Source organism: Sebastes fasciatus, chromosome 13 (assembly GCF_043250625.1).
Source record: "Sebastes fasciatus isolate fSebFas1 chromosome 13, fSebFas1.pri, whole genome shotgun sequence".
Classification (NCBI taxonomy): Eukaryota; Metazoa; Chordata; class Actinopteri; order Perciformes; family Sebastidae; genus Sebastes; species Sebastes fasciatus.
In genome coordinates, this window is record NC_133807.1 from 8,707,246 (window position 1) to 8,726,852 (window position 19,607).

A 19,607-nucleotide genomic window follows, 5' to 3' on the forward strand; every position below is an offset into this window, starting at 1 on the left:
AGAAGTACACAACACTGACAATATAACAATGAAGTAGCTGTACAACCACAGCTTAATAGCTAGCACTGCTTTGAGTTAACGTTTTACAAGGCCTCAACATCCTCAACAAAAGGATTAAGTATTTATTTTTAAATCAAAGTGTCAATTCATTTTTAGTCACTTTGCTAAATTTAGTAGAAGTGAAACTACTCTTCAATAGAAGTGACAGCTAATCTCTTTATTTAGAGCTTCCTAGTATAAGTCATTTCCCCGAATCAGGTGTTGTAATTAATCAATTAAGATATTTTTAAAAATGACTTTTTCCTCCTCCCCCAGTCCTTTTGTACTGTAAACACTGATAGATTTACCCATCAGTCACTTGTACTTCCCCTCCCGCTGGTCTGGTTCTTAAGAATTACACACAAAACTAATAACAGATGTCTGAAATCTTGCTAATGCAGCAAAGTAAAGGAGGATGTGAACCCTGCCAAAATAGCCACTGTGTGTCAGAACAGTTACACTTACAAAAACATCACTTAGTTACATCGAACCTAATCGTAAAAAACAAATACACATGCCCTCCCAGAGTTTGGATTTAGTCCCTCTCTGGTACAGAAGGCAGACACTCTGTAATTTCACATTAAGACTATAAAGATTCTGTGTTTATATCCCTCTTACTCTGCATGCAGCTCTGTTGGACCTGCCTGTGCAGCCCAGCGCGACGGAGGTGTTGGGTTTCGGTCAGACAGGCAACGCTTCACCCAGCGGCCTGCCTTTCCGATTCTACGAGCAGTCAAGACGGGCGCCCAACGACCCAACGGCAAGCAGATCAGTCTTCGCCTCCGTCGATAAAGTACCAGGTGACAAACCGATAACTAGGGTCCACTGTCTACACATACTGCTTTAGCCTGTACACTTCTTCAGAGATCCATCTTTTCATGCTTCTATCTGGGTTTTAAACCTAGACACTAAAAAAAGATAAATAGCAGAGCGCCTGTAATCTAGATCTGAATGATCATCATAAAACAATGGCAGTAAACTCAGTGCCCTGGTTGACACACACTGGATACTTTATAAGAAATATTATAATAATCAACAGCGGCTAATTCAAAATGTATTGAGACTAGGGCTGTCAATCGATGGAAATAGTTCATCTTAATTAATCACACATTTTTTACCTGTTCAAAATGTACCTTAAAGGGAGATTTTTCAAGTATTTAATACTCTTATCAACATGGGAGTGGGTAAAAATGCTGCTTTATGCAAATGTATGTATATATGTATTATTGGAAATCAATTAACAACACAAAACAATGACAAATATTGTCCAGGAACCCTCACAGGTACTCATTTAGCATAAAAAATATGCTCAAATCATAACATGGCAAACTGCAGCCCAACAGGCAACAACAGCTGTCAGTGTGTCAGTGTGCTGACTTGACTATGACTTGCCCCAAAACAGCATGTGATTATCATAAAGTGGGCATGTCTGTAAAGGGGAGACTCGTGGGTACCCATAGAACCCATTTTCATTCACATATCTTGAGGTCAGAGGTCAAGGGACGCCTTTGAAAATGGTCATGACAGTTTTTCCTCGTCAAAATGTAGCGTAATTTTGTAGCGTTATTTAGCCTCCTTTGCAACAAGCTCGTATGACATGATTGGTACCAATGGATTCTTTCGGTTTTTCTAGTTTCATTTGATACCGTCCTAATTAAGACCTTTCTTTTTGAGTGTTAGAGAAAACTTTCTCAGACAGCCCTAACCTTCAAAAAAAGTGGTGATAGTATCTTACCTTAGGTGGAAATGGGTTGGTGATTTGATCATTGGTGTAGAAGTTTAACAGTGAGTTAATCCTGTTTCTATCAGGAGACTTAGGTTAGAGGCTTTGTGTAGAAATACAACTCCTGAGAATACAGCTGAAAACTCCCCTGATCTTGTTTTCATTTCTAAACTTCATGTTTGCCCTTTAATGTTAAATACTATTCGCTATAGTTTTATCACTTTTGTTGCCGTGTCTGTTCCTGCTGAATCCTTTTCAGAGGTTTATATTACCTGCTGCAGCTCCTGAATAGGACTCTTTGTTTGTCTCAGCAGGGAAACCTGCTTCTATTTCAAATGTAAAGGTCCTGAAAAATTCCAGGCTTCATCACTGTGAAAATAATAGCAAGCTTCTGTTTGTAAATGTTTTTATAGCTACTTTAAAGGTCAACAAAAGTCAACATGTTTTCACCTAAAGGGCAGTTTTTCTGACTAGCATTAATGTGCTTTATGTTTTGGTTGAATTGCAGTAATAATTTTATGGAGCTTTATATATATTTAAAAGTTTACATCCCTCTCAGAATTAAACAAATAAGCATACACGTGCACCTCACAGAGGTGTCTTACCGTAGGTACATGATATGTGTGTATATATACTGTGTGCCACACAATAATTCAGACTCTTTCGGGCCAGATGCGGTCCTTCGAAATAATTCCCGAGCCATGGTAACACATGACTGTGTGTCTGTGTTCGTGTGTGTCTATGTCCATGTGCGCCGTTGTCTCCAGGTTTCGCAGTGGCTCACTGTGTGTCGCAGCACAGTCCCTCGCCGCTCTCCTCGCCCTCGCCTCCCTCCAGTGGGAGTGGGAGCACGGGAAGATGCGACTCTGTTACTGCGAGCACTATATCAGCTCAGAGCCCCACAGGTAGCTCACACACACAGTACATCCACATTCACACACACATATGGTGCATTATAAGGAACAGATTCTGGACTATAATGTTAATCAGTCATTCAGACCTAAAGGAACTAACAGAATAACATGTTGATAGACTCTATATGGAGCTGAGGCGTGGTCAACACAGTATATCTACACTATACACACACGCAGAGTATTGGGTGTAACTGTGGTAAACATATGGTACGGTTACATATATACACACACACGCCACGAAAACCACAATAGATTGCAGTAGTGTCAGTTGAGCTGTTGGTATATAAGAGGTAGCAGCACGGGGACACATAAGCGTCCCCGTGCTGCTACCTCTATCACAGGGTCATATTCTGTAGGTGTGTTGTTTCTTTGTGAATGTAAATAGTCCCACATCTGCCCTTCAGAGTACCTGTTAAACTGGCTTTACAGAGGTTCACCTTATGGGTGTACCATACCAGACCAGTGACTTTCACCTTAACTCAACTGAACTGAATATCAGAGCAGGTGAAAGTTAAACCGAGTTCACAGAAAATGTAGGAAGGTTGATTCTCTCTTTGATCAGCCTTTCCCACAGCAGACATTTTTGACTTGTCATAGCAAGAAAAGCACAGGTGTTACTGATAACACTAACCATAGCTCCGCTCTATTCAAGTGTTTTGTTTTTGTAATGATTATGTTCTGAGGTAGGTCACACAGATACTGTTGAAAAGATGCAGTTTGATGCATTGTAGACTGTTGTAGTCAAATTTTTGAAACACTTTCTAAATAAAAAAGGAGTTAACTTATCTTTTTAAAGAAGAATTTGAAAGTGTAAATGACAGTTGTCAGGACATAAAACCAATGATCTGTTGATCTTTATGAATCAAGACTTCATGGTCTAACAATGGCATGTTTAAATCAAATCGAATCGTTACACCCCTAACAGACATGCAACTTAACTGTTTAGCGGAGGCATTCAACCGTGAGGCGGTAATTCTAGTTTTATAACTAAAACATTTCAACTAAGAAGAGACATTTTTGTAAAGAAACCATTTTTTTTCAAATCTTGTCGCACAAGTTGAGCGTTCTGGATCATTTCATTCACTCTCCAGAGTTACAAACCCGAAGAAAACTGTATGATGGGGTTACAGTAGTTTTTTCTCATTTTGTAGCGCTGACATTGATACTTGTAAACCAGTTCTGTTGTATCTTTCATTCTGCACCCTTACACTCTAACAATGTAAGTATGCTCATTACAGTAGTTTGCATTGTAGTGCATAGCTTATTTTGTAGCTCTGCCCACACAAACTATGCTGTTCCTGTTAAACCACTAGTACAACTGCTGCTGTCGCTGCTGTTACTTATATCACATTCTTGTACACTGTGTTCACCCTGTACCTCTTCCTTCTGCTTCGAAGCTTTTCTGCACTTAATAATGAACACTTGAAACCATCCCAACCATGTTAGAAGAGATCCGCTCTTTCTTTGCTCTAAAAACAATGAAAACAAAAGGCGCTACTTGGTGAACACACTGTGCCGGTGCACTCATCAGTCTGCTTGTGTCTGGTTTCTTACCTGCATAGATCTCTGTAGCAACTACTTAAAGTTCCCCTGTGTGTGTCGATCATAGAAATAGAATAGGAGTAGAACTGACACTGAACTGTTTTCCGTGGTCTTTTTGACTAGTACAAAAGAAAATGGCGATTGTTCTTAGTTGTTATCAAGAGACCGCTGCCTCTGGCCATCAGCCCGCTGTTGCAGTCCAATGTAGTATTAAAGCATGCCGGAATTAGCTAGCTTTCTAACTAGCCAACTGTCTGCTACTTATCTAACTAGCTTGCTAATTCCAGCATGCATTAATGCTACACTGGTGGCAACAGTACACATAAAAATGTCCCCCGCTATGACCATCCTGCTATGTTGATTTGAATGGGGATCTCCATTCTACTTATATTCTATTTCTATAGTATCTATGTTCATGTGAAAGTCCCGAGGGTGTAAGGGTTCCCACTGGTTACAGAATCTATCATGATATTTTGAGAGATATGTTCTAGACAAAGGATTTTCTGAAATTAAATTCTGTGATGGATTTAGAGAATATTTTTGAATTTCACTCTTACGATGGAGTACTGTATTTACTCTGTTTTCTTACAGTGCATTTAATTAAGCTACACGTTTACCCCTTTAGATCATCTCTGTGCAGAAAATGAACATTAACAAAGAAAAGTTAACATAATTTCACACCAGAGCCAACAGTGAGAATCCTTAAAAACATGTCTTCCTCTGAGCTCACCTGCCTCACTCTCTCTTCTAGATGATGGTACATTTTTGGAGCACACCCCACCCTCCTCCTCCTCGGGCGGAGAAGGGGAAGGAGGAGGAGGAGGTGGAGAAGTAATGCCGGTCTCCTCTACCCCCTCGACCCCAGTCTCGGCTCAGACCCTGGCCCCGAGCCTCACCCCGGCGTCCCAGCCCAACATCTCCCTCCTCACCGACAACAGCGCAGAGGCGCTCAGCGTGGAGTCGCTCACGCTGATGCCCCCCGCGGACTCGACGCACCTGCACCGCTGCGCCAGCCACATTCCCTCGACGCACTCCCTCCAGAGACCGGACGCCTCCATCACAGAGGAAGAGGAGGAGGGTTCGCCGATGGATGATACGGAGACAGATGCGACGGTAAAAGAGGAAACCACGACAACGGAGTTGGTCACCCCCACTGAAGAGGAACCAGAGGGAGAAGATGACACACCTCTAGAGGTAAACAAAGACCAACTCTCTGCTGCAGAGCTGCAAGAAAGAGATGAGTCAACGGCTACAGAGAACACAGAAGACACAGAGATATACACTGAAACACCAGACTCACCTGAACTGGATTAAGCAACACACACACACACACTATCATGTTCATGCACTTAAACACATCTCTCACACACTTAAGAGGACAGTGTGATAGTTAAAACTATCACCGCAGTATATTTTCATGTAGATAGTGTGTGATGTGAATAGTCGTAAGAGGATTTTGGAGGCATCTCAACATTTTGTGTTTGCACATGAAGAAAGACTCTTTTTACTCGGAGAGGACGAGACACACTGGTTGAACTGGAATAAAGGCTTAAAGCACATTTGGGTTTGCGAGTGTGTCCGATTGTGTTTTCAGCAAGCGTGTGTAAAGGCGCGCAACCAGCAACGTTTTTTACTCATTCTGATCGATTGTTTGTCAGCTCAAAGAAACACACGCACACACACACACACGCGCCACACGCTGCTGCTGTGAGCTGTTCAATCCACGGACTGGTTTTGTGTCTTATGTTCACCACTAATGTTTCGTGGTGGTCTATACTAACACACACACACACACACACACATGCTGTATACATACAGTCCACACAGAGTCAGATGCACTTGCCTTTAAACCGCTGCATGTCAGACCCGTTAGCAGTTACTGCCACCTAGAACTGCCATTGGGTTGGTGTGTGTGTGTAGAGTTGTGTATGGGCTCGAATGATTCAGCCACCATGGTTGTGTGTGTTTTCTACATTTAGTTGTTTAGTTCTTATTGTTCCAGGTGTAAAGTAACGATCCATTCATTTCCCATTTACTAAATAGCGTCTATTAGAGAAGATGTATTAAGTAATCTGCAGCATCTCGATCAAGGAAGGAGCAGATCTCATATAGTAAACATTAATTTGATGTTAACGTGACTTTGTAGCTCACAGCTGATCTTTTCTTAAAGTGTTGTGCCCTGCTAGTAAACATTTGGAGGTGTGTGAAAGCAGCTTTTTGATTGTCATCGCAGCAGCACCCAGTTTTTTTCATCAAGTTCTCATCTCTCGAGCTGACAGTGTGTAGTACGGGTTGCTTGAGTGCTGTGTAATGGTATGCAACAGTAGTCAACACATCTTGATCTTTCAAACTTCCCTTCTAGATGATCACCAATCCCTTCCCATATCCATTCAGCCTGCAGGGATTAGATAATGTGTGTATATTCACAATCAATCAGCAAACCTGACTGTCAGAATAATTGATTTGAAAGATCTGAATGGAGCTGAATAAGTGGTACAGTAGTTATACATAATGGATAGCAGTTCATTGAGTAGTAGTAGTAAATAATTCACACAGTCCATTCATTCTCTGCATAAAGCAGTATGAACTGCAGTTTAACTCTTTGAAAAGTTAAGTATTATTTGATATATTTAGGAATATATATATAATTTGCTTAATAAAATGAAACTGACGGCCTCAGAGAGTGATGTAGTGTATTAGATATCAGTGACGTTAGACCAGTTCAAAGAGTCATGTGACACAGTTTGAAATAACATCTGTGTCTTCAGGTCTGCACACAGCTACAACAACAACAACACTGGGGTGAATGTATCTGCTGGTTGCCCCTCAGGCACTGACCTGAGCTCAGTTTAACTCCCCATGTATCTACTGTCAGAATGGGTTTAAATACGACTGTTGGGAACATCGTGTCTAAAATCTGTCAAAACAGGATGTGGCAAAAAAGATGTAAATATTTTTTTTCCTCTCCAACTACTGGGAACCATAAAATACCCATTCTCCAGGAAAGACTAGTAGGACATACCATTAGCCTAGTGTTTAGATTGCATCGTCATCTCAAAGTGGGCACTCAGCTGTTAAAACCTGGCGAAAATTGCAAACAGTAACCCCAAGAAACAAAAGCACTCATGTAAAACCAACATTCATTTCTTGAGATGCTGCTCTGAGGTCAGTGTCGGGAGGCAAACCCCTCCTCCTCTTCCTCCTCCTTTAATCAGCTCATTAAAGCTTTACTACTGCAATAATCTTAAGAGCTAACAACGAGAGGAGAGATGAATGTAACACGCGACGTATCTCTGTGGTGTTATTCGATCGTTTTGAATGGGATCGCTGTATTTTACCCTTAAATCATGACTTGATTTGTAAATCTTAGGAACAAAAGCAGTGTCACAGATTCTATTAGCTCATATTTTCTCTCTTATCTCCTCCCGTTTTAATCCTTTTATTAACTTCCTTTTCCCCAGCTTGTCTTTTCTGTGCCATTATCTTACAGCTAAAGTCTTAATGCTCGATCACTCTTATTTTTGAACTCTGTACAGTCATCGACTAGTTTATAAATGAGAAATTCAGAGCAATACTTTTTTTTTTCTTTCTTTTTTCTTCCATCTCGCTACTGTAAATAGCAGAAGAATGATAGTGATGATCACTGGCGTGCTGAAGAGGCTTGGCACAATTGTGTAGAGCGGCGTCTAATGGTTTTTTAAAGGGAACACGCCGCAGTGTTTTGAAGACAACACGGCGGCGTGTCGCCTGTAGCCGTTGGCGACCTCTATCCAAACATGTCATGATAAGCTTCCACTATTAAGTCTCTGATTGTAGTGTGTGTGTATGTAATATGTTTATATGCTCTGTAAATGCTTTTAAAACCTGTAATTATTGTTAATGAACTGAAACAGAGGAATAAATAAAGAACTGCAATAAATTATTCTACTTAACGACAGCGAGGCCGCTGAGTGAGTCCTTGTTGTTGAGTCTGCAGACAGAAGAAGCTTGTTTTTTTTTTTTTTTCCACTGATCTGTTGCTCGTGATTTTTTTTCTTTCTTCTTCTTCACAGAATCACACTCTGGTAGTAACAGCAGAGGAGGTTCTCCTCAGTGTTTGAGCAAGAAAACCACAGGAAATGTTAGAAAAAAACTGTCATCCCCAGAAACACACGCACACACACACACACACACCCACCCTTGTGTACTATATTACTGAGTGTGTGAAGACTTCCACTGATTGTTTCATGCTTCAAAAGCTGTAAAGCCCGTCCATGATTCGTCCAACACTGCACTTCCACAACCAGGTGTAAACTTGTGTTTGGAAGTGTAAAATGAACGTATGTATTTGCTTCTGAGCTGAATTCATATTTGTGTGTTTGTGATGGTGATGATGACGTTGCCTTTACACTTTTTACCTTTGCGTCGTGTTGCTGTGGCTGCTGCAGGAGCCCTCAGTCACCTTGTGGTCTGTATGTGTCGCTTTTATCGCGGTTCCTCTCTTCAAGGAAGTCTGGTTATGTGTGCGTAAACATGCCACTGGGTTCCTGGTACTGCAACGATACTAAAAGGCTCCGGTGTGTGTGTGAGTGTGTTTTTCTCTGTACTAAACCACAGTCACTGCATGAACTTGAAGTTTTGACTGTAGAGATCTAAGACAGATTTGTGCAGTTCAAGTTTGCACACTACCTGAGTTTAGGTAGTGGCTATAGAAGGGAGCCAGCAAACTGGGGAAACTCTCACAAGATAGTTAAGGTGAGGCATTGAGCTTGATTAGTTAAGGTTAGGATAGGTCATCGGGCAGCCAGTCTCGCAAGAGTTTTTGATCTCAGATCAGATTTCGCAATTTGCGGGCTCCCTTCGAGACATGACCCTGAGTTTAATACTAGATGGCACTTCACATTATGCCAGTATAACTGTTGACCAAAGATTAATAACATGTACATTCACTTCAATTCAATTCAATTTATTGTTATATAGCGTCAAATCACAACAGAAGTTATCTCAAGACGCTTTAGATGTCTACCTCTGTAGTTTTCCTCCTATGTACCTCGGTCTAAGTCCTCCTATCTTCTGATTGGTTAGTTCAGTCACATGTGAGTTAAGAACAAGGAAGTGTTGTTGTGAGTGGGGAGAACAGTAAAGTCAAATAGCATATATTGCCAAGAAGTAAAAGTCAATTGTTTGCCATTGCGACGTCAGCGCCCAGCAGCAGAGCTACACTACCGCCATTTTGGACTGAAAGCGACTACCAGATGCCCGTAAAACGTCCGCCTAAAAAGTGCTGTACAAAAGTAAAACAAAATTAATTCTATTATATTATGTTATTCTACCAAAATGGCCTGTGTTGAACATAAAATATTATAAATATAATAGTTTTCAGTCCAAAATGGCGACAGCGGCTGTTGTCAAAAAAAATTTAAATTGTGTTTCTTTGCTTCTGTACTCTTCGGTAAAGTGCGCTCCATCCTGCTGTTTCTTCTCATTAAGAGTGATCCAACCCTCAAATTTACAGTAGGGGCCTCTATATCAAAGTGTATACCAGCTGGCAGAAAATTAGCTTAGCTTAGCACAAAGACTGAAACCGTGGAGTTTGTCGTCACCAGGCAACCAGCGGAAAAACTTTACTTTAAAACGTTACTGCACCCAGCCAAGAAATAGTCGGGCGCGCAACCCCCCGTAAAACTACAGCCTGTCCTTCTTACAATTAGTTCTTTATATGGATGAAACAAACGAGCCATAACGTGTTCATTAGTGAGCGTTGAGCTATGTTCACACTACGAGCAGCGAAAGCGACAAATGGCCAAACGTGGCCAGCTACAACGCCGTGAGTCGCCGTTGAAGTGTTGCTCAAGTGTTCGTTGATGTAGTTATGTTGTTTAATAGCACTAGGAACTGGGTGACGGCATTTTTAGATGGAACAGAACAGTGAAAAACAAAAACATATGATTGGTTGACGCATCACCGGAGCGCTGGCTTCCATTGAAAAATGACTTTAAGCCTGATGCTGGGTCGCTCGTAGTGTGAGCACAGCATTAGAGATGCTGGTAGGTACAGTAGGCACATTTTGTCCCCTTTGGACAGAACCAGGCCAACCTGCGACCGGCTGTAGCCTTATATTTAATGGACAGACACGGTATCAATCTTCTTATCTAAGTCTCCACCAGAAGGTGATGGACATTGTTGTTGTGAGGTAGTTTTAAGATAGACGTTTGGGAATTCTTGGAGCCATGATCTATAGCATCTGTTAGCAGAACTAACCTATATACTACATTACACATCCAAACAGGATTTAGTTGGAGCTTGTCTGAAACAGCTTCCCGCATCACCATATTGTGTGTTTAAAAAACAAAAGACTTCCTGCTCTCTGCTGAAAGGGACACATTGTTGACTTTGTTACATTAAATCCTTTGGAAGTTCTGTCTTCTGTTGAAGAGATCAGTGACAAAACTCATTCTTCTAATCTGATGATGACCAACGTTTCCACTAAGTTTACTGCAAATCAGTCGTCATCATACTGTGAATTCTGAGATATCCCCCTAACAAGAATTGCTGTGTTAAGAAATTCAATGGAGAACGTCTGAAGAAACAAAGTAACCTGATGACTAATGATAGTGTAGAACTCAAGAATTGGTGGTGGTCATAGGAAAGACTTAAAAAAATAATATGAGTCTGCGAGATAAGAACTCTATATATATATATATATATATATATATATATATATATATATATATATATATATATATATATATATATATATATATATATATATATACATATATGGAAGCTATTAGTCTTTATTCTTGGTCACGTCACATGTCCAGCTCATTTTTTGAAGAGCATCTCCTTGTTCCTTGTTCCTCTTTCTCACTTTGTCCTCTCCCTTTTTTCATGTGGACCTTTCTCTTGAGGTGTCGGTTTTCAATTGATTTCTGTAGAAGTGTGTGTGTGTGTGTGTTTTTAAAGGACAGAAAACTCCCAGTACAGGATTCGACAGAAATCAGCTGATAAGAACACAATCACAGAACACCTCACTTCACCTTTCGCTTCTTAAAATAGTCTGGAATGTACTGAAAACTGAGAAGCTACGTATGAATGAAACTGCTACGTATGATTCATTCGCCACCCCGCAAGAACACACACACAAACACACACACACTTTGTGCTTAAATCTATGATCTCATCCTCTAGGTAAAGCTTCAAAAAGTGAGGGTTAATAACGCATACACACCTCTAAAAATTAAGATATTACAATCATGGTGTTTACATCACTGACTCATGTTCCACTGTGGTGTGTCTTTGTATGTGTGTGTGTGTGTGTGTGTGTGTGTTCCACCCCTGCTCAACCTCTTCCTCAAGCTGATAATTATATCCTCATATGTCAGGCTTTACTTGAATCAAGCTGTAATTATTATATTCAGTATGACTCAACATTGTGTGTGTGTGTTTGTGTGTGTGTGGCTACATTTGTCTAGACCCAAGAGAATCAAAAAAAAATCCCCAAAAAGATCACAGAGCCTGATGGTAAGGTTTGGTGTTTAGCGTTGGAGTTCTGGTTTGGTATGAGGAAGAGGTTGGAGGTTAGTTCAAGTTATGACCTCAAGTTAGAAATGACAAGTACGCTACACGGGCTGAAAAAAGTGACGCATACTCTCACAATTGTCATGAAACTGCAAAATTTTAGGAAATGATTCTGCTTTCTAAAGATAACGCCAAAGTTCATCTTTCTCTGCCTACATCTAGTTTACCATCATTCACGTGTCTTTTTTTGTGTTTTTTATTTTTATTAAAGAGGATCTATTGTGCTTATTTTCAGGTGCGTACTTTTATTTTGGGTTTCTACGAGAACTCTGATTGGTCAGCTGGCCCACTCTGTTGTGATTGGTCAACCGAAACCAAACTCTTTGGACTCCGCTCCAGCTCCGCTCTAACTAGCTTTGTTTGAGAGCGGGCCAAATTAGCCCTTAGGTAGGTATTATAAAAATGTGTTACTTGGTGACATCACCACGTTATGGAAGAAAAGGCAAGACTTCAAGCAAGGCGTTTCAGGCAGTTCAGGATTTTCTGTGGGGGAGAGTAACTCCCTTTGGGCTCTATAACTTTGCAGACCTTTAACATGCCAAAAAAACTATATAACACACTAAAGGAAAAGCACAAGAGCATAATAGGTCCTCTTTAATACAAATGTAGGTGTCGATTTACCTGAATTAACGCTAAAAGGAATAGTTTGACGGTTAAGGAAATACATTTATTCTCTTTCTTGCTAAGAGTTAGACAAGAAGGTCGGTAGTCATGTGTCATTTCATCCTGTGAGTGTCAGGAAGAAATGGTGTTCATTTGTAGGAATGCAGCAATCTATGCACACGGTGTGAAGAAACCAGCAGGCAGACCGGAGAGGGGAGGGCAGAAAAAAAAAAAAAAAATTGTGTTATTCTTGAAAAGCTGATGAGAAGCCACGTCAGTAATGTTCGGCAGTCCGATGACGCTTTCACAAACTGGATACGTCCACATTTTAGATAGTGTAGGCCACATTCAACAATCAATGTTACCTTGATTTATGTAGCAGTTGAACTCTTCAACTTGTGGTTCAGACAAGAAGAAAGTTTTACCAATGTTCTGTTGCAACACTTTGGGTGAATGCAACGGCTCTGTGTAAGAATGTGTAAAAGGTGTGTGAGGTTCCTGTTTAATCACTGTTTCACACGCCGGCCCCTCCTGTTTGAGCATAGCTCTAGCCTTCAGCTGGGCTTTGCTCCAATTGGACACTAAGTACATACAGTAGTATGTTAGTCAAACACATGAGTCACACTCAAACCAAGTATACCCACCTGGATCAGTGTTGCCACACCTACTAACTGAATGGTGATATTTCAGTGAGTGTAAAGTTAACAATGGAAGTCCTTTGTTTAAAAAGCTTGTGAATCTCCTCTGCGGTAGACTAGACGGCGTCAAAAGTATAAAGTCTTTTGACATCTTGTATTTGCTTTCTTTTCATTCTGCTCATTTACAGCTGCTTTAAATATGTGCTACATACAAACCATTTATCATAACTCTAAAGTGAAACACAAACTGTAACTCTAACCCTGACTTTGATCTAACATGTCTCTATCAAACCACAAACCCCCCTCAAAAAATTTCCCACTTCCTCGTGAGGAAATTTTAATCTGCATTGGGCCCTCATTAGGTTAAAAGCACTACACACACACACACACAATCACACAATCACACGCTTCATTATGTGTCACCTATACCCCTGTTTCTGGTAAGTGTGTGTGTGTCTAAGCGTAACAGTCCTTGTAACCCCGCCCACCTGTCACTTTACCCTACACAGATGAATCACTGTGGTGACGATACTGTACGCCACCGTGTCACACTTCCTGTCTGCGTGTCTGTCCCATTGTCTGTGACATAGCGTGGACAAAGTATGTGTGTGTGTCCTTCCCTGCACATGACATGATTTGGTCAAGAGAAAAACCACAGTGAAAAAGTAACTAAAAATCCAGCAAGGTTAGTTTAAATAAGTTTTATTTTCAAATAAAATATAAAAATATATAAAAATATTCTTATTCAGTAAAGACAAACTTATTATTATCTGCCTGGCATAGGTGGTTGAGTGAGAGGCGACATGCCTCCACTTACAGTACAACTTAACGCCAGACCTCGTGACTCCGATAACGCCCGATGTCCTTTGTGAGTTTTTATCTCCGTGACGGCAGATTTTAAAAAGGCATTGAGTGGTATCGGAGCCGTCGGTGCCGGCAAACATTCATGAGTGATGTAAACATTCAACATTAGAGTATTAAAAACTGCTACAAAAGTCAGTCCTACTGGTACCCAACAACAAGTCCACTCTGCTGATGCTCTTAACGTCCTTCCACGATCCACAGTGAAATATTTGTGCGCCTCTGGTGGCCACAAACGGGCGACAACAGACCCGACTGTTTCCAGTAGAGCGGTCGCAGTTGACCAAAGCAGTTCTTTTATTTCTGCAATTGCTCCGCTGTGCCTGCAGATTTCTCTTAATGCAGCTTTTTCCCACTTTTCACGCTTCCTCAATGCCAGAAGGCGCTCTGTCCGTGTGCAAGTCATGTCTCTGGAGGTAATGTACGTTGAAATGTCACTCCCTGTCCTATTGAAGACCGCCTGTGCTTCACTGTGGTGATATTGTCTCCTATGAACCATTTTGCAGCTTTTAGGCTCAAAACATGTAGCTGCTTTAATGTGTTGCCATAGCGATGCAGCCTCCGACGCGTGATGGGCAGGCCTCACCGAACACTCCTCCTGTTCGCTGTTACTTGGTAAAAACGGCCTTCTTGAAATTAAAAATAATACTATGAAAAATTTATACGGCAAACTGGTTATAGTTTGTAAGGGAATTCCAACAGGAAGTCTTGGACGACATGAGTGAGCGGCAGCTCCGGCACCCGGCTCGCCCCGCCGCACAGCCCCATGATGCGCGTTCTGCACAGCTCCTGCAGCGTCGGCTCCCATTTCCTGTACGGGATGCTCAGACTTCTCTTGGGGGAATTGCTGTAATGTTCCAAGAGGGCGAACAGTGTCAGGAAGGAGCGCTCGTTGCCTGCCAGCGAGAACTTCTGCTTCTTGTAGTCGATGCGAACGCTCACCGGCCCGTTCTTGCCGTGGTAGGACAACGTGAAGAAGACGTCCTTCTGGCGACTGTCGCGGATGAGGTAGCTGCCCAGCGGTGCGTCCCGCAGCATGCGGTGGGCGTCCTCCACTCCCAGGGGGCCCCAGTAGAAGGCGCTGCGCTCGAGCTTGGCAGCGGTCTCGGTGATGATCTTGCAGTCCTCCTTGCAGGTGAATGTGGGGAAGTGGGTGGGGTACACGGAGGGGACGGCCAGCAACCTCGGGTTCGGATCCGGAGCAGCGCGACGCTGGAGCTGCTCCGACTCGGTGCGGTGAGGGCTGAGAGCGAGCGGGGCCTCCTGGGATGAGAGTGATGATGAGGAGGACAAGGAAGATGATGATGATGAGGAGGATGAGGATGACGAAGATGAGCTTGACGACTGGGTCTTGTCATGGCCTTCCACTGTGCTGTCGGCTACCATCCTACAGGGGAGAGCGGCCCCAGACCCTCTCCCATCTCTGACCACCACACTGACATCCTGAAAGACAAGACAAGAAAGAAACCGTTATTATCAAACAATATAAAGCAAATTATTACAGCAACTAAAGTTATTTACATCTTCCTGACAGAACGTATATAAAGACAGGGGCAGTGAAAATCATCATTCACAAAAACAACACAATGCCTATGTAAGGTCCTGATGCTTTAAAAGGAGAAAGACTTCCATGTGTGTGTGTCAGTGACTGTCTCTAAGTGTTGGTTAGAAATACATTCAAGTTTCCATGGAGCCGGGACTGTGTTTGATATGACTGGAATCTGCGGTTAGGCCAAAATACAGTAAGCTCTGATGTCAGACATTACTGTACACACACACACATAGTTTATGGGGCTTACAGTAGATAGGGCTGTGTATTGGCAAGAATCTGGCAATACGATACGTATCATGATACAGGGGTTACGATTCAATATATTGCGATACGGTAAGTAAGGCGATATATCGCGATTTTTAAATCTAATTTTAAACTGTCAGTTTATACTGACAGTTTTCTTAAAATTAGATTTAAAAATACTTTATAGAACACACCACCATATTTATAAAATCTGATTTAAAAAATAAACCTTTTTTAAGCAATCAGAACAGATCTGCAATTGCATTTATCACAGTTACTGTAACATCCAACATCATAGCAGTACTTCGAAAGGCCACATACACCGAGAGGGCGCAACTCTTTGCAAATTAAATAAAGTATTGACTGAGTTAATCTTTGCATGTAAACTATTAATTAAAAATCAATACAGTGTTTTTAAGAATCAGTACAGTATCACAAAACATATCGCGATATTCGATTTTTCTTACACTCAATATTTTTTTTCTTTATCACTTCTGCCTCAATGACTGAAATACCGGGTTTAAATCCAACGTTTTCAAGCTAATGACAAATAAAAAAAAACAAAAACTGAAGGGTATACATTGCGAACTGAAAGTAGTTTTTGTTCTACATGAGTTTTCCAGGACATAAATGGTTTGAAACACTAAACGCTGGAGCCTGAACATCTGGAGTTACTCATCAGCCCAGTTACAATTTACACAAAAAACTTTCATCACATCTCAACTGTCCTACTTTATGAATGATTCACCCTCTTCCTGTGTAGTCCAATGTGGATTACAAGAAAGAAAGAAAAAACATTCCAGGAAAAGGTAATGATTAACAGGTGTTGTAATTTTGGGGGATTCAATGCTTCAAAGGCTTCAATGCCAAAACACATGCTGTGGAGACTTGGAGATAAAAGTCAAAACTATAATCCTATTTCTGATCTTTATCTTTGCTGGAGTGGATTTCATTGACTGCTAAATTGTCTCAGTCAAGCTGCTGTTAACATCTGGACAAACAGGAGTGAAATCCAACATGCATTTTTGCCCAAAAAAGGTCCATGCACTCAGAGGCACATTTTAACATTTTAATCCCGTATTGTTTCCATTGCGCACGGCCCAGACAAAAAGCACCATATCTGCCCTTTCAAAAACAGCCAACAGTAAAGCACAACTCCAGTTAGGGTTAAATCTTACCGTTTTGTTCGAACAACAGCGGCTGTTAAAGATCCGTGTGTCTGTAATCCCACAAAACACTGCGTTGGGATCAGTGAATGTCCTGCAGATAATCCGCGTCAGGGTGGATAGTGGATGGAGGGCAAAGCTTGTCTTTGACAGCTGAGGCAGTTTTAGTCGTGATTAGGACTCCGTCTGATCGTGGATCGTGTACATACTGGCGTGGTAAACCCGTCTGCCTTTTTATACCTCAGCTCTTCCTCCTCCTCCTGCTTACGCTAAGTCAATCATTTCTCTGAAACACAAACCGAAAGTGAAACTGAACTCTTTCAATTCGACTCGTTGCAGTCAGTATTTTGAGAATTTCAAGAAAACCACAAAACCACATGACAGAAAGACGTTTACAGAAACAGGTGACAGATCTGAGTACCTACTGGCAGCGTTTTTACTACACATGGTTCGGCTGGGTTGAAGTGGTGTTTTATGAACGTTATTTTAATGTTTTGGCATTATGTTGTTCTCTGTCTATGTTGTTTTTTTTCATAAGAATGATGCTATTCATTCATTCATTCATTTTTTTCTAATTTAAATATGTATAATTAAATTAAATTTCAAAAGAGCACAGGATGTTTTACTGTGTGGGATGGCCTGAAGCAGTTTATATTACAGGTTACATGTTTTTCTTGTTTTTCCTGTAATCATTTGTTGGGAGTAACATCAGGTGGACAGAAAAAAACAAATAGAGCACAAATGTAAATGATTGTCCCTCCATATTTTGGTATTGGTACCCCACCCAAAGCCCCCTCCCATCCAACCATCACCTATTGATGATGCAAAAAAAGGTTAAAAAAAACAGAAAACAAAATTAAATTAAATAAAAAATAAATTTAGAATAAAAAAATAAAGTATTTATCTATTTATTTATTCTTTATTTATTCTTTATTTCTTTATTTGTTGATTTATTTATTAATTTTTTATTTATTTAGCACAAATAAAGACTACGCAAACATGAAAAAAAGAAATAATAATAATAATACATAGTGCAGAAAGAGGCAAAAGACCCACTGGGCTTATTTAAAGCCTTCACCTAAATAATGTTAAAATTTCAACCATCACCAATTGATGATGCAAAAAGGAAAAAGAACAGAAAACAAAGTAAAATTAAATAAAAAAGAAATTTAAAATAAAAAAATAAAGTATTTATTTATTCTTTATTTTTTATTTTTTTATTTTTTTTATTTAGCACAAATAAAGACTACACAAACATGTGAAAAAATAATAATAATAATATAAAGTGCAGAAAGAGGTAAAAAAAACAACCACTGTGCTTATTTGAAACCTTCACCTAAATAGTGTTAAAATTTCAAAATGTTATAGAGAAGTTCCTGATAAAAATCCGGCACATCTGGTGTATTTTTATTATTTTTATCTCTGCAGTCAGAAAGCAATCATGTATAATATTAAGTCACATAACAAGGAATATTTTGACCTTTCTATTTAAAAAAAAAAAAAAAAAAAGCAGTAGTGAACAAATCAGTTGACTCGAGCCACGAGGGAAACCAAATCCTCCCCTGCACTTCTTCATTAGTTGTTAATAGCAGGCTCTTCTGCAGAAATATCTCTCTCTTTAGGCCTTCACCTTGGATGTGTCATCTCAGAAATGCTCATATTGTGACATCCTGAAGGTCATTTCACTGTTTTGACATTCCAACACAAAGCCACCTCAGGCCCCTGTGAATCCTGTGTTCCTGTAATGATCCTGTGTGGTATTAATGAGACACAGATGACACATCATAGTATATAGTTCATGTTCCTCTTTAGCTGTAGTTAGATATGGTGGTTAATACATGACCAGTGAGACTAGGAGGTGTGTTTCTGAGTGCCAACTGTTTCACATGAAGTCAAATCTGGCTGCAGTCATGAACTCCAGCCTATTTTGATGATTTCTAATTATCTACAACCAGTTTGTACCAGTTTGTGTGTGTGTGTGTGTGTGTGTGCGTGTGTGCTATGTTTTGGCAGACGATACATTACTTAATCAGTGTCTCATGCCAAATAATTCATGAATTTTGCATATTGGTAAGTAATACATAGTGTAGTGTACAGTGAGGCCATTACAAGCTAATTCTAAATATACCTGCACATGAAAACATCAATTTATCTTAGAAATCATGTCAAATGTCTGCACACCACACACACACACACACACACACACATGCACGCAGTTCGAGTAAACATAAACATGTTTTCAGTGAGAGCCAGATGAACTAAGCCACCCCAGCAGGTGGTCAGGTTACAAAAGAGTGAGGTAGACAAACAGAAAGTTAAGGAAAGACTCAAGGTCAGCTGGCATTGCTTAAGGAAGTAGAGACAGACAGGCAGGCAGACAGGCAGGCAGGCCGGCATGCAGATGATAGCTAAGAAATGCCGTGTGAGGTCATAGTATATGCCTGTGTTATGGTTAGTTTCATTTTATCAGGACTAGTCTGACTCAGCTAGTACTCAGATTAGCCTGCTGGTTCCGTGATGTAGTACATCTGGTGGTGTTAATCATGCCCACTCTGGAGCTTTGAGATCAAACTCTTTGGCTTTTTCCCACTCATCTTGGGTTGTTAAAGGTTAAAGGTGATTGTTCAAATGCATCACAGTCTGTTTGCAGGCCCTGGGGGAGTTGTATAAAGCTTTTTTTGGCTCCAGAAGAAGCTGCAAAGTATAATAAGTGATGCTACTTGGGGCTGAAGACTACAAGTTAGAAAATGAAAAGAAATCTGGGAG

General features: G+C 40.6%; 2 protein-coding genes across 5 annotated transcripts in view; one reads left to right on the plus strand and one right to left on the minus strand.

Annotated features, from left to right (window-relative positions):
* The window catches only part of clec16a (C-type lectin domain containing 16A), a 49,061-nt gene extending 40,906 nt beyond the window's left edge, over positions 1–8,155 (plus strand). For 2 of the 4 annotated variants that reach the window (XM_074655248.1, XM_074655251.1), the window contains 3 exons: positions 669–839; positions 2,530–2,667; positions 4,970–5,672. In XM_074655248.1, coding sequence (XP_074511349.1) covers positions 669–839; positions 2,530–2,667; positions 4,970–5,532 — 872 coding nt within the window. In that variant the 3' untranslated portion in view covers positions 5,533–5,672. Of the gene's footprint in view, positions 1–668; positions 840–2,529; positions 2,668–4,969 lie in introns of all 4 variants that reach the window. The other 2 variants (XM_074655249.1, XM_074655250.1) reach the window with 2 other exon arrangements.
* Positions 8,156–13,705: 5,550 nt separating this feature from the next.
* Positions 13,706–17,051, minus strand: socs1a (suppressor of cytokine signaling 1a). The gene is made up of 2 exons (XM_074655252.1): positions 16,854–17,051; positions 13,706–15,323 (listed from the first exon to the last, which is right to left on the minus strand). The coding sequence occupies exon 2, from the start codon at positions 15,264–15,266 to the stop codon at positions 14,556–14,558; it is 711 nt and encodes a 236-aa protein (XP_074511353.1). The 5' UTR covers positions 15,267–15,323; positions 16,854–17,051; the 3' UTR covers positions 13,706–14,555.
* Positions 17,052–19,607: the final 2,556 nt, after the last annotated feature.